Genomic DNA, 14,961 nt, shown 5'->3' with positions numbered 1-14,961 from the left:
TGAAGAGATTGAGCTGTAGCCAGGCAGGATTTGTATTGTTTTATATTTTTTATTATTTCACCTTTATTTAATACCCTAACATTGTTCCACATAATGGAAACAGTGCTCAAATTCATTGGTGTTACTTAAACAATCAAACCAGGAATCAATAACCATCAGAATCCATTATTACTATGTTTTACGATTCAGACATTCAGATCTCCCTTTCTCATAGCCAAATACAGTCCAAATAAACGCCACAAATCAATGATGCCCACCTAGCGAATTTCCTGACTACCCTGACGACTTACAGCTACTTTTAAAAATGTATTTGGACATTTTTATCAACTTCTGAAAAGTGACTCAAAACCATAATGCATTTTGTCACAACATCATTTCCGTGGCGACAAAAGTGCCTTGCGAGTGATGTCATCAGCAAGCGCTCAACCTAGACCCAAGCCACAACGACTTTCAATGAATTGTAAATAATTGTTGGCTGTCTGCAGCAACAGTAGTACGTACGGGTTCGATAAACCAAACCTAATTTATCACATCTGTTGAATCTTGAATTAGAATTTACAACATCAATCAACATCTCTCATCTCTCAATTCGCTAATTTTCATAAGAACATTTCAATGGACACAAATCTATCGTAATTGTCTCTTCGTTATTATTTAGAATTCATTAGATTTAAGTAGCTGTCTCGTCTTTGATTTAGCATTTTAATTACGACTCTATTCCCAATACATTATTCAAACAGATAATTTAGTGAACTGACATCTTCTTGCATCAAAATTCGCTCCGTCCTTATTTTGAGTTGAACGTATTAGTCTTTCAATTTGAACCAAACAAACGATTTAAAACGTTCAGTTTATATCTTATACCAATACTAGTGACGATAACTTTCTCTGCAAAACATACAATTAGTTTAATAAGGAAGCTGCGAATTTTCGCAGCTTTTTGTTAAAAATCGTGCAACATTTCAGCACCCTGCTACTCATGCCAGGAATATAGTATATGCATATGATTAGTATGTGTGGATAGAAGACACTCAGACGTTTCTAAAACTGGTTAAATCACGGCTGTGACTATAACAGAACGTGCGTTTCATCGAAAAGTGCAGGAAAATCTGATCACTGAAAATGGAAAAATATATCCATGCGCAACTTCAACCAATTGTTAAAGGTGACCCCCATTAAATGGAGCCGAGGTTGCAATACCTACAGCTTCCACACGATGTCAACAGTCTTGTCATTTGCCTACTATTTTTTTCTTGGTCAAACAGACACAGGGCAGAGCAGTTCTTCCGGTCTCCGACCGGATATTTTGGTTGAGATTTACCCGGACATTATTTCCAGACGCACAGCTATAGAATATAATTCGCCTTGTGATCAATTTGATCGCTTATTAACGTTTACTAATACCTAAAGTTGCATTAAAAAAGTATTTCGAAGTGTTTTGTGAAAGTTTATCGTCTACTTTTTTTATTTTCAGAAATGACGTTACGTTAAAAAACGCTATTTTTTTTGTTGATCACACACTCTTCATAGATCGATATCTAGGCTATATATGGACCGATTTAATCGAGAAAAAGACCCAATAGTGATTATGGGACATCTAGGAGTGCCAACAAAGAAGATGGTCAAAGGTAATGAATGTTTTATATTTTATTTGTGCGGTTTGTGTAGCGCCGACTATGCTAATTATTTTGTTTACGTCCCCTGCGGGTCTTTTGGAGTGTTACATGCTATCAGATAATAGCTTCTCATGCTTTCGCCGAAAAGCATTTTACAAATCTGACTTGGTGGATAGATTCACAACGAGTGTAGCTTTAATTCACTACCTTGAATGTGTATTTTAATTAAAGTTTAATGACAGTTTGAGTTTTATCAAAAACTGTAGGTGGCGCTCTGAAGCTCCGCTGAGTGATGTTCCTGCCAGGGAACTGTATTCTGCTAAATCCTTAAGAAGTTAATTACAACCAAAACCTTTTTTTAGTTAACTCCTAGCCTGGGAACCAAACCCTGGACTACAGTTTGCAAGACAGCTATGCTAACCACTATACCACCAACGCTATGGAATTGACTGAGAAACTCCGCAAATAGACCCATTTTACAATTGTCTGTATTCGTAACTCCGGCATCGGGACAACAGAAAATAGCCCTAATTTAAAAGCCCAAAGTTTTCCTCAGCGAGGATTCTCATTAATCTCCCTCTCTTTGTATCTGATCCATTTTTTTTTTACCCGGTTGTCGCCTCTGATCTTCCCATTAGTTAAATTACAATCTTGGTGGTGACGTTTGAAGGAAATGTTACACTCCCGGGAGAAATGTCCAGTTTCGTTTCAATTAAAACATTTTATATTTTTCTTTTGACTCACCTTATCCACTTTTCTCAACTTTTTTCCTTTTTCTACCTCTATTATCCCTCCCACGGCTTCAGCAGCTTCACATATATGAGTGGTGATATTGCAGGTAGCTCCTGCAGCCGTATTCTCACAACCACTATCTCATCGACAAGATTACCTCTGTATTCTTGGTATACTTGAGAAGGATATAGTTTGTCACCCTCACCGCCCAATTGGCTAACTTTTTGCCCTCCGCTCTGCGGGAGCGGAGGGCAGCGCATCTTGGCTCTTTTTGGGTTTCCTCCTATTTTCACCCTCAACTCTCTTTTTTGCTTCTGAAAGCCACACGCCGGCTGTGTGTAATCCCTGTTTATTCTGCTTTTTTACATTTTTTTCCACATTCCTTATGTATCTGTTTTATAAGTGATTCCAGCTTTTCTACATTTAGACGACTATCAAAATCATATTTCTTTCTCCATTTTAGACCGAAATCAATGTTTCTTTTGTCTCTCTGTTCCATATAACGCTCGTCTCCCGTTAGTTCCGGGCCCTCCTTTACTACTTTACTACTACTAACCCTAACCCTAACCCTCCTTTACTACCCATGTTAGTTAAATCCTTACCGTTACTAGTAGCTATGTTATTTAATCACTTACCTATGCCTTTCTATTTTTTACCTTCTATGTGTGTGTATTTCTATGAATATGCTATTTACCGTTACTCAGTTACTTTAGTTGCTCTCCTGTCTGACTATGTGTGTGTCTCTTTAATGATAATCAATGTGTATGGGTTTCTATATGTATTTCTCCTTTCTGGAAACTTCGTCTATATATTTGACTTTTGATCGGACATTACATTTCACCCGTATACAATTATAAGCTCATTATAAACTATTGTTCCTTGGGACTTTCAACGTTAATATCTCATATCTCACTTCTCTAGACTATGTTTCCCTCACCACCTCCGTGGATATTACTTTCTTTCAGTATTGAATAGGTTCAGTTTTCCTGTTCGCCTAGGTTACCCTGCCTTCTCACCAAGCCTAATTTATATTTAGGTATGTCTTTTGAATTAATGGTTATCCTATTTGTACAGAACGGCCGTCCTATCTAACAAAACTTACTATATCCCTTCCTTCCTATATGTTTATTTGTGGTAGAATTCATTACCAAGGTCATTTCGGACCTCTTAGCTTCCTTCCTATCGATTTTGGTTAAAACACAAAGTAGTAACCTAGTGTATTTGTTCAGAATATTCAAGCACCTATCATTGATTAAATCCAAACTCCTTTAGAACATTCAATCAAAAATATCTTAAATAATTCCTCCCAAATTCGAGAATAAAGACTATTTACCTTTGTCCTGTAGACTGGGAAAAGCAATGCCGGTTCGATTTCGTCACCTTCTCTGTCGCCCTTAGATCTTTATACCTTCCTGTTTTTTTCAACCTCAATCCAGAGGCCAGGTCTTTAAATAATGAGTCCAGACTCGTCCGTGCACGACTTTCGGCTTTCCCTTCGGACAACAGAGGCAAGTTTGTGGAATCCGGATCGAAGGACCAATTGTTACTGTAATTTAATTATACCAATGTGTTTTCATTAATTGAATTCCCTTAATCTATTTCCTGAGAATTTGTAAGATTCTTGTTTGCATAAAATAGACAGAGACCAGTCTTATCAATAATAGGTAACAGAATTTATTCTCTGAGTGCGCTCCCACGTTACCACGAGCAACAGTTTATATACAATAACATGACGTCATTTCATTGCTCCTAAAATGAATTCTCCTCCTCTCGACCGGGTCAAAGGGAACTTTAAAGGTTAATTCTGAGTTCATTCTGACCCCCCCCCAGCACATACACAGGACACACAACACAACTGAATTAACTTTTGACCCCACAACATTATCGATCACCACTTAGCTGACAGTTCTAATTAACAGAAAACCTAGGAATGCACTCACTGTCTTATCTAAAACAAGTTTCAGCGGTTCAACCATAGGTTAACTACCTTATCTGTTTACTTAATCCACAACCCATTAGTTTCTTCCTAGTTGGAATGGTGTTCATTAACTTGAATTACTCCTTGTCCTTGTCACACAATCCCTTCTTATGAACTCATATTGTTAATCAGATATTATAAAACAGAGTATAAGTTTTACTTCGTTACAGTTCCATTTAAAATTATTAGTTCAGTCATTTAATCATCATTTTCCCAACACATTTCTGATTGGACATCTTAGATCTCAGATTGGCATCAAAGATAAGGCGGCCAGAGTTTGAAAAATGGACCTTTCTGAATCATGTCAAAGGTGTGTGTGTGTGTGTGTGTGTGTGTGTGTGTGTGTGTGTGTGTGTGTGTGTGTGTGTGTGTGTGTGTGTGTGTGTGTGTGTGTGTGTGTGTGTGTGTGTGTGTGTTTGCAACTGGATAGCAGACCAAAAGTCCCTGCAAGGATAGTAAAACAAGTAAAAATTCTCCCTCGTGGGGACATTTCCCATGTCTCCATGAGGACAAAGGCTATTTTAAGCTTAGGGTTTTAAGTTTACAATTAAGGTTAGGAGTTAGTGGTTAGGTTTAAGGTTAGGAGTAGGTTTAGGGTTACAGCTTAAGGTTAGGGTTATGGTAGGGTTAGGGAAAATAGGATTTTGAATGGAAATGAATTTTAGGTCCCCACGAGGATAGAATAACATAACGTGTGTGTGTGTGCATGCATGTTTGATTATGTTCAATAGAGTACAGTCGTGGCCAAAAGGTTTGAGAATGACACAAATATACATTTTCACAAAGTCTGCTTCCTCAATTTGTATGATGGCAATTTGCATATACTCCAGAATGTTATGAAGAGTGAACAGATGAATTGCAATTAATTGCAAAGTCCCACATTTGCCATGCAAATGAACTGAATCCCCCAAAAACATTTCCACTGCATTTCAGCCCTGCCACAAAAGGACACATCATGTCAGTGATTCTCTCGTTAACACAGGTGTGAGTGTTGACGAGGACAAGGCTGGAGATCACTCTGTCATGCTGATTGAGTTCAAATAACAGACTGGAAGCTTCAAAAGGAGGGTGGTGCTTGGAATCATTTTTCTTCCTCTGTCAATCATGGTTACCTACAAGGAATCATGTGCCGTCATCATTGCTTTGCACAAAAAGGGCTTCACAGGCAAGGATATTGCTGCCAGTAAGATTGCACCTAAATCAACCATTTATCGGATCGTCAAGAACTTCAAGGAGAGCGGTTCAATTCTTGTGAAGAAGGCTTCAGGGCGCCCAAGAAAGTCCAGCAAGTGCCAGGACCGTCTCCTAAAGTTGATTCAGCTGCAGGATCGGGGCACCACCTGTACAGAGCTTGCTCAGGAATGGCAGCAGGCAGGTGTGAGTGCATCTGCACGCAGAGTGAGGCGAAGACTTTTGGAGGATGGCCTGGTGTCAAGAAGGGCAGCAAAGAAGCCATTTCTCTTCAGGAAAAGCATCAGGGACAGACTGATATTCTGCAAAAAGGTTTGGACTGCTGAGGACTGGGGTCATTTTCTCTGATGAATCCCCTTTCCAATTGTTTGGGGCATCCGGATAAAAGCTTGTCCGGAAAAGACAAGGTGAGCACTACCATCAGTCCTGTGTCATGCCAACAGTAAAGCATCCTGAGACCATTCATGTGTGGGGTTTATTCTCAGCCAAGGGAGTGGGCTCACTCACAATTTTGCCTAAGAACACAGCCATGAATAAAGAATGGTACCAACACATCCTCCGAGAGCAACTTCTCCCAACCATCAAGGAACAGTTTGGTGATGAACAATGCCTTTTCCAGCATGATGGAGCACCTTGCCATAAGGCAAAAGTGATAACTAAGTGGCTCGGGGAACAAAATATCAATATTTTGGGTTCATGGCCAGGAAACTCCCCAGACGTTAATCCCATTGAGAACTTGTGGTCAATCCTCAAGATTGATTGGCGGGTGGACAAACAAACAAAAAACAAATTCTGACAAACTCCAAGCATTGATTATGCAAGAATGGGCTGCCATCATTCAGGATGTGACCCAGAAGGTAACTGACAGCATGCCAGGGCGGATTGCAGAGGTCTTGAAAAAGAAGGGTCAAGACTACAAATATTGACTCTTTGCATCAACTTCATGTAATTGTCAATAAAAGCCTTTGACACTTATGAAATGATTGTAATTATACCTCAGTATTCCATAGTAACATCTGACAAAAATATCTAAAGACACTGAAGCAGCAAACGTGGAAATTAATATTTGTGTCATTCTCAAAACTTTTGGCCACGACTGTACACTGTCAAAGTGTGTGTGTGTGTGTGCTTGCTAATAAATTTGTGCCTTTTGTGTACTTGTAAGTATACTTGTTGTGTACTTGTAAGTGTACTTGTAAGTGTGTGGGATTGAATGTACTTGAGATTGAGTGTAGACATTCTTGCCAGTCTAACTATCTAGTGGCCAGTGTCCACACTGTAGAGAGACTCTCCTAATGAACAATTTGCTCAGTGACGTGTGACCACAGGCATTGTCACAGAGCTTCACACTGGACTACTTATGCAGGGGGTTAGGGGCAGAAAGAGAGACGGGAGGGAGAGAAAGAGGGAGGGAGAAGAGAGGGAGGGAGGGAGGGAGAAGAGAGGCTGACAGAGAGGAGAGTGAGCAAGAAGAGAGAGAATGAGAGAGAGGGAGCCAACTAGAGTACGAGAGGGAGAGTGAGAGAGAGAATATAAGAGAGAGAGAGAGAATAGGAGGGAGGGAGAGAGTGAAAGAGTGAGTGCCTGGAACACAATTTCACACACATTCACACACACAGGGAGACGGATCTCTGCTGCAGCTCCCTGCTGGATTTAGTGGATTCACAACCTCTTCCCTTTCACTTGTGGTTGGGTGAGTGGCTCTCTTTTATTGTGAACACTTTCGATGGTGTGCGTGCATGTGTGTGTAGTTTATGATCCTCATGTATAGAGAAAAAAGGTAAAGAGCTGTTGACAGAATGACAGACACACCGTCACAGAGACGACACACTCTTCCTCTACAGTCTTTATAGGTAGACTCTCACTCTTAGAGAAATACACACTTTCTACAAGCTCACATTTGAGGGTGTGGATTCAGCTGCTCAATCTCTCCAGATGATAAGACACACACTCTTATATTACAGCCTTTATAGGTAGACACACACACACACCTGTGTAGACAAGCAATCCCAGGCATACATAAACACACACACACGGAGGCAGCAGCTGAGGCTGTTTGACAAGCATCAGGAGGAGGGAAGGAATCATTCTGGGCTAAATCTGCAGCATAGCCATGGTCAGCAGTGTGTGTGTGTGTGTGTGTGCCTGTGTTAATGTATGCCTGGGATTGCTTGTCTACATAGGTGTGTGTGTGTGTACATTCTGAGGGATTTATGAAAGTGTGTATGTATACTGTAGAAATTCATGGCGTTCATGTCATCATGTGAGCCAGTGGATACTATAGGCGTGTGTATTGGAGTCTATACAAACATCCTCCACCTCTATAGTGTGTGTGTGTGTGTGTGTGTGTGTGTGTGTGTGTGTGTGTGTGTGTGTGTGTGTGTGTGTGTGTGTGTGTGTGTGTGTGTGTGTGTGTGTGTGTGTGTGTGTGTGTGTGTGTGTGTGTGTGTGTGTGTGTGTGTAAAGCACATATGTACCATTAGGATCAGCGGGAGCAGCACTCTGGTAAAAGCAGCATAGCAGACCACTAAGACCCTCACATCCCAGGATTAGCAAGACGTCTTTTGCTACGGTCGTCACCATGGCAAAGCTAGTCAGGGGAACGCTGGTGTCTGAGTGGTTGACGCTTGTCATAGGCAGGTTCGTCACATTCATTGACTCAAAGGCTAAAACTAACGTTGGTGTGATGTTCTAATAACTAGGTATTCACAGGCAGGTAGGCTATAGTTCACTCTGTCAGTAGTAAGGGCAGTGGGGAAATGGGATACCAGAGATAGGCTGGATGAACATAGGATCTATGATTAAGCAGGTTGAAAGGTTGAATACGTCATGGGGGAACGGTATTCAGATTAGGGGAATACCTGAGATGTAATATAACTCTTTGGGGAGTATAAACAGGTTCTGTTCTTACTTAGACACTAATGTTAATCGAGCAAATATCAGTCATGATCCGAGATGAAGCTAGTTACATTTGATAGACAACAGATGGCAAGATGTTTAGTTGTTCATTTTAGTGCGACACCTGATCCGATTGAAGTACCACTGGATGTAATAGGAAATGGTGTTGGCTCCTCTAGCTGCCATGACTCTGACTCCTCTGGACCTGGTCAGTGGTGATTCAGACCTGTTGGATCCTAGCCTGGTGGTTGGCTGCTGTTCTGACCAGTAGGTAAACCAGGACACAGGAGTGGTCACAGTCAATAACCACTGGGGACTATTGACCGTGACTGCCCGGCAATGTCAAATCCATTCTCTGACACACTGCATCTGCAGGCTGGGGTCAACTCCATCTCAACACAATTCAACTGACCCTGTAGAAATATGAGAGTGGAATGAAATTACCTCAATTTGGACTATGAAGCATTCAAGCTTCAATGACATAAGTACAACACCAGGTGTTTCCCTAAAAGGACAACCAAACATTGGCTAGCTTGGTTTCAGAAAGACAAGCAATGATGTGGAAAATTAGATGGTTGTTGATCCTCACAACAACATCCGACCTGCCAGACTTTAGTAAGGACCACCTTGTTTTAATTCAACAACATCCAGGCTGCCAGACTTTAGTATGGACCCCCTTGTTTTAATTCAACAACATCCGGGCTGCCAGACTTTAGTATGGACCCCCTTGTTTTAATTCAACAACATCCGACCTGCCAGACTTTAGTATGGACCCCCTTGTTTTAATTCAACAACATCCGACCTGCCAGACTTTAGTATGGACCCCCTTGTTTTAATTCAACAACATCCGACCTGCCAGACTTTAGTATGGACCCCCTTGTTTTAATTCAACAACATCCGACCTGCCAGACTTTAGTATGGACCCCCATGTTTTAATTCAACAACCTCCGACCTGCCAGACTTTAGCATGGACCCCCTTGTTTTAATTCAACAACATCCGACCTGCCAGACTTTAGTATGGACCCCCTTGTTTTAATTCAACAACATCCGACCTGCCAGACTTTAGTATGGACCCCCTTGTTTTAATTCAACAACATCCGACCTGCCAGACTTTAGTATGGACCCCCTTGTTTTAATTCAACAACATCCGACCTGCCAGACTTTAGTATGGACCCCCATGTTTTAATTCAACAACATCCGGGCTGCCAGACTTTAGTATGGACCCCCATGTTTTAATTCAACAACCTCCGACCTGCCAGACTTTAGCATGGACCCCCTTGTTTTACGTCAACAACATCCGACCTGCCAGACTTTAGTATGGACCCCCATGTTTTACATCAACAACATCCGACCTGCCAGACTTTAGTATGGACCCCCATGTTTTACATCAACAATATCCGACCTGCCAGACTTTAGTATGGACCCCCATGTTTTACGTCAACAACATCCGACCTGCCAGACTTTAGTATGGACCCCCATGTTTTACATCAACAACATCCGGGCTGCCAGACTTTAGTATAGACCCCCATGTTTTACGTCAACAACATCCGACCTGCCAGACTTTAGTATGGACCCCCTTGTTTTACGTCAACAACATCCGACCTGCCAGACTTTAGTATGGACCCCCATGTTTTACGTCAACAACATCCGACCTGTTAGACTTTAGTATGGACCCCCATGTTTTACGTCAACAACATCCGACCTGTTAGACTTTAGTATGGACCCCCATGTTTTACGTCAACAACATCCGACCTGCCAGACTTTAGTATGGACCCCCATGTTTTACGTCAACATTATCCGACCTGCCAGACTTTAGTATGGACCCCCATGTTTTACGTCAACAACATCCGACCTGTTAGACTTTAGTATGGACCCCCATGTTTTACGTCAACAACATCCGACCTGCCAGACTTTAGTATGGACCCCCATGTTTTACATCAACAACATCCGACCTGCCAGACTTTAGTATGGACCCCCATGTTTTACGTCAACAACATCCGACCTGCCAGACTTTAGTATGGACCCCCATGTTTTACATCAACAACATCCGACCTGCCAGACTTTAGTATGGACCCCCATGTTTTACGTCAACAACATCCGACCTGCCAGACTTTAGTATGGACCCCCATGTTTTACATCAACAACATCCGACCTGCCAGACTTTAGTATGGACCCCCATGTTTTACATCAACAACATCCGACCTGCCAGACTTTAGTATGGACCCCCATGTTTTACATCAACAACATCCGACCTGCCAGACTTTAGTATGGACCCCCATGTTTTACATCAACAACATCCGACCTGCCAGACTTTTGTATGGACCCCCATGTTTTACGTCTAGATCATTATCTGAGTAACATTGTAAAACATGGTCCTGAAGAAGCCATTTCATACTTGGATACACTCATTGATTTAACTGATCAGGTCAAACGTGAAAGGTTTTGTTTAGAAATAGTCTAGCTTTTAGAATAATATATTTGATCATTAGGAAATACTTCAACAATAAATCAAGTGTACTAGTATGCACATATTCGACAGATACTGTCCTGTGAAATACTGAGGAAAAATCTTAATATTCAGTCAAATGTAGGATTAAATGATGGATAATAATGTCTCATTATTTCTCAACAATTGCCAGGAATGAAACCAAGAGTATTACCCATAGTGAAGCTTCCCCAGACACAGATCAAGCCTAGTCTGGGATCAAAAAGGATTCGCAATGGAGATTCTCCATGGAAAGCACTTTTTAGTCCAAGACCAGTCTTAATCTGTGTCTGGGAAACTGGCCCATAAAGTATACTTTCAGATTATAAAGTTTCTACCTTCAAATGAAGTGTCGCCCACCTACATGACTGAATAAATCTGTACTCGCTGAAGATGACGTGGCCAGTTTGATTCAGTCTGTTTTATTGACATTCCTGTCCAGACCCAAGGCCAGTGAAGTGAGCTAGATATGATGAAGAGACTGGGGTGTCAGGGCTTTGTTAATATAGCCCTCCTCACTCTCCAACAAACACACACACTTTAGCAAATATGAGACGTGCACAAAAATCATTCCATTGCCAAGGAGTGTGAAAAATCAATCCCTGTGCCTTCATGAGACTATGGTCAACCTGTTAAACATAAGTGGTATCGCCCAGAGTCAAGTCATCTCCATTTGTGAATGCTCCAGCAGAATCCATTTCAATCTCTCAGGGAGGACAAGAGTCCACACCTCTAATTCACTAGACACCCTTCAGCCTTCTTCCCTCCCTCTTTCTCTCTCTCCAGCCCTCTCCCTTAATCCTCTGTGCTCTCTTGCTAGCTCTACCTTTCCATAGACTTTTCTCTCTCTCTCTCTCTCTCTCTCTCTCTCTCTCTCTCTCTCTCTCTCTCTCTCTCTCTCTCTCTCTCTCTCTCTCTCTCTCTCTCTCTCTCTCTCTCTCTCTCTCTCTCTCTCTCTCTCTCTCTCTCTCTCTCTCTCTCTCTCTCTCTCTCATAAACCTAACCAATATTCTTAATTTAAAATCACTTCATTAGTGTAAAATGTTAAAAGGCTGTTGAAGGACCGGTCTCCAATCAGATATCCATCTCTATCCTCTCAGTACCACAGCGGTCACACAGTAGATCACTAAAGCCGTTGTCCTGGAGATGAATGTAAATGACAGAAAGGATAATGACAGAATAATGCTGATAATCCTCATGGGGAAATAGTGTGTTTGAGGATGTGATGTGATTGTTGGCATGGTGATGGGTGGTGGTTAAGAGAGTGGGTGAGGGTACACGCACACGTCAAGAAGGGCACGCCGCACACTCACACACACACACACACACACACACACACACACACACACACACACACACACACACACACACACACACACACACACACACACACACACACACACACACAAAAGGAGAGATTTAGCAATAAACTGAGTGAAGCATTAGAGAGAATAGAAAGGGGTTAGTGGACTGCCATGAAGTCAGAATGCAACATGTATGTCTGTCTCTCTGTATATATATCTCCTCTCCTTCCACTATCTATATTTCACCCTCTCTCTCGCTCTCCATCTATATCCCCCTGTCGTGACGTGACTTCCAACCCTCTCTCTCCTCCTCTGTCTCTCTCTCTCTGCTCCATTGAGCACAGCGCAGTGGGACAGGACCTGTCTTTGTCAGGTGCAGTGGAACAAAACACCAGTGAAGAAAGAGAAGGCTTGTAAATGTTCCCACAGACACGTTTATCTTATTACCCTCTCTCATTCTCTCTTTCCACTTGTTCTGCTGCATGTTTATCTTATTACTCTCTCTCATTCTCTCTTTCCACTTGTTCTGCTGCATGTTTATCTTATTACTCTCTCTCATTCTCTCTTTCCACCTGTTCTGCTGCATGTTTATCTTATTACTCTCTCTCATTCTCTCTTTCCACTTGTTCTGCTGCATGTTTATCTTATTACTCTCTCTCATTCTCTCTTTCCACTTGTTCTGCTGCATGTTTATCTTATTACTCTCTCTCATTCTCTCTTTCCACCTGTTCTGCTGCATGTTTATCTTATTACTCTCTCTCATTCTCTCTTTCCACCTGTTCTGCTGCATGTTTATCTTATTACTCTCTCTCATTCTCTCTTTCCACCTGTTCTGCTGCATGCTTATCTTATTACTCTCTCTCATTCTCTCTTTCCACTTGTTCTGCTGCATGTTTATCTTATTACTCTCTCTCATTCTCTCTTTCCACTTGTTCTGCTGCATGTTTATCTTATTACTCTCTCTCATTCTCTCTTTCCACTTGTTCTGCTGCATGTTTATCTTATTACTCTCTCTCATTCTCTCTTTCCACCTGTTCTGCTGCATGTTTATCTTATTACTCTCTCTCATTCTCTCTTTCCACTTGTTCTGCTGCATGTTTATCTTATTACTCTCTCTCATTCTCTCTTTCCACCTGTTCTGCTGCATGTTTATCTTATTACTCTCTCTCTCATTCTCTCTTTCCACTTGTTCTGCTGCATGTTTATCTTATTACTCTCTCTCATTCTCTCTTTCCACCTGTTCTGCTGCATGTTTATCTTATTACTCTCTCTCATTCTCTCTTTCCACGTGTTCTGCTGCATGTTTATCTTATTACTCTCTCTCATTCTCTCTTTCCACCTGTTCTGCTGCATGTTTATCTTATTACTCTCTCTCATTCTCTCTTTCCACTTGTTCTGCTGCATGTTTATCTTATTACTCTCTCTCATTCTCTCTTTCCACTTGTTCTGCTGCATGTTTATCTTATTACTCTCTCTCATTCTCTCTTTCCACCTGTTCTGCTGCATGTTTATCTTATTACTCTCTCTCATTCTCTCTTTCCACTTGTTCTGCTGCATGTTTATCTTATTACTCTCTCTCATTCTCTCTTTCCACTTGTTCTGCTGCATGTTTATCTTATTACTCTCTCTCATTCTCTCTTTCCACCTGTTCTGCTGCATGTTTATCTTATTACTCTCTCTCATTCTCTCTTTCCACCTGTTCTGCTGCATGTTTATCTTATTACTCTCTCTCATTCTCTCTTTCCACCTGTTCTGCTGCATGTTTATCTTATTACTCTCTCTCATCATTCTCTTTCCACCTGTTCTGCTGCATGTTTATCTTATAACTCTCTCTCATTCTCTCTTTCCACTTGTTCTGCTGCATGTTTATCTTATTACTCTCTCTCATTCTCTCTTTCCACTTGTTCTGCTGCATGTTTATCTTATTACTCTCTCTCATTCTCTCTTTCCACTTGTTCTGCTGCATGTTTATTTTATTACTCTCTCATTCTCTCTTTCCACCTGTTCTGCTGCATGTTTATCTTATTACTCTCTCTCATTCTCTCTTTCCACTTGTTCTGCTGCATGTTTATCTTATTACTCTCTCTCATTCTCTCTTTCCACCTGTTCTGCTGCATGTTTATCTTATTACTCTCTCTCTCATTCTCTCTTTCCACTTGTTCTGCTGCATGTTTATCTTATTACTCTCTCTCATTCTCTCTTTCCACCTGTTCTGCTGCATGTTTATCTTATTACTCTCTCTCATTCTCTCTTTCCACGTGTTCTGCTGCATGTTTATCTTATTACTCTCTCTCATTCTCTCTTTCCACCTGTTCTGCTGCATGTTTATCTTATTACTCTCTCTCATTCTCTCTTTCCACTTGTTCTGCTGCATGTTTATCTTATTACTCTCTCTCATTCTCTCTTTCCACTTGTTCTGCTGCATGTTTATCTTATTACTCTCTCTCATTCTCTCTTTCCACCTGTTCTGCTGCATGTTTATCTTATTACTCTCTCTCATTCTCTCTTTCCACTTGTTCTGCTGCATGTTTATCTTATTACTCTCTCTCATTCTCTCTTTCCACCTGTTCTGCTGCATGTTTATCTTATTACTCTCTCTCATTCTCTCTTTCCACCTGTTCTGCTGCATGTTTATCTTATTACTCTCTCTCATTCTCTCTTTCCACCTGTTCTGCTGCATGCTTATCTTATTACTCTCTCTCATTCTCTCTTTCCACTTGTTCTGCTGCATGTTTATCTTATTACTCTCTCTCATTC

General features: G+C 41.2%; 2 protein-coding genes across 3 annotated transcripts in view; one reads left to right on the top strand and one right to left on the bottom strand.

Annotated features, from left to right (window-relative positions):
- The first annotated feature begins 7,062 nt into the window (after positions 1-7,062).
- The window catches only part of LOC118380951 (proline-rich transmembrane protein 4), a 44,992-nt gene continuing 37,093 nt past the window's right edge, over positions 7,063-14,961 (top strand). Inside the window, exon 1 of the mRNA XM_052492568.1 lies at positions 7,063-7,210. The gene's annotated coding sequence lies outside the window, so the exon portion shown is untranslated. The remainder of the gene's footprint in view (positions 7,211-14,961) is intronic.
- LOC127914671 (golgin subfamily A member 6-like protein 22) overlaps positions 14,111-14,961 on the bottom strand; it is a 3,441-nt gene continuing 2,590 nt past the window's right edge. For both annotated transcript variants that reach the window (XM_052492570.1, XM_052492569.1), the window contains exon 2: positions 14,111-14,961. This exon is cut by the window's right edge and continues 1,184 nt beyond it. In XM_052492570.1, coding sequence (XP_052348530.1) covers positions 14,324-14,961 — 638 coding nt within the window. In that variant the 3' untranslated portion in view covers positions 14,111-14,323.

Source organism: Oncorhynchus keta, chromosome 33 (genome assembly GCF_023373465.1).
Source record: "Oncorhynchus keta strain PuntledgeMale-10-30-2019 chromosome 33, Oket_V2, whole genome shotgun sequence".
NCBI lineage: Eukaryota > Metazoa > Chordata > Actinopteri > Salmoniformes > Salmonidae > Oncorhynchus > Oncorhynchus keta.
The sequence above is the reverse complement of the archived record's forward strand: the minus strand, read 5'-3'. Positions and strand labels throughout refer to the sequence as shown.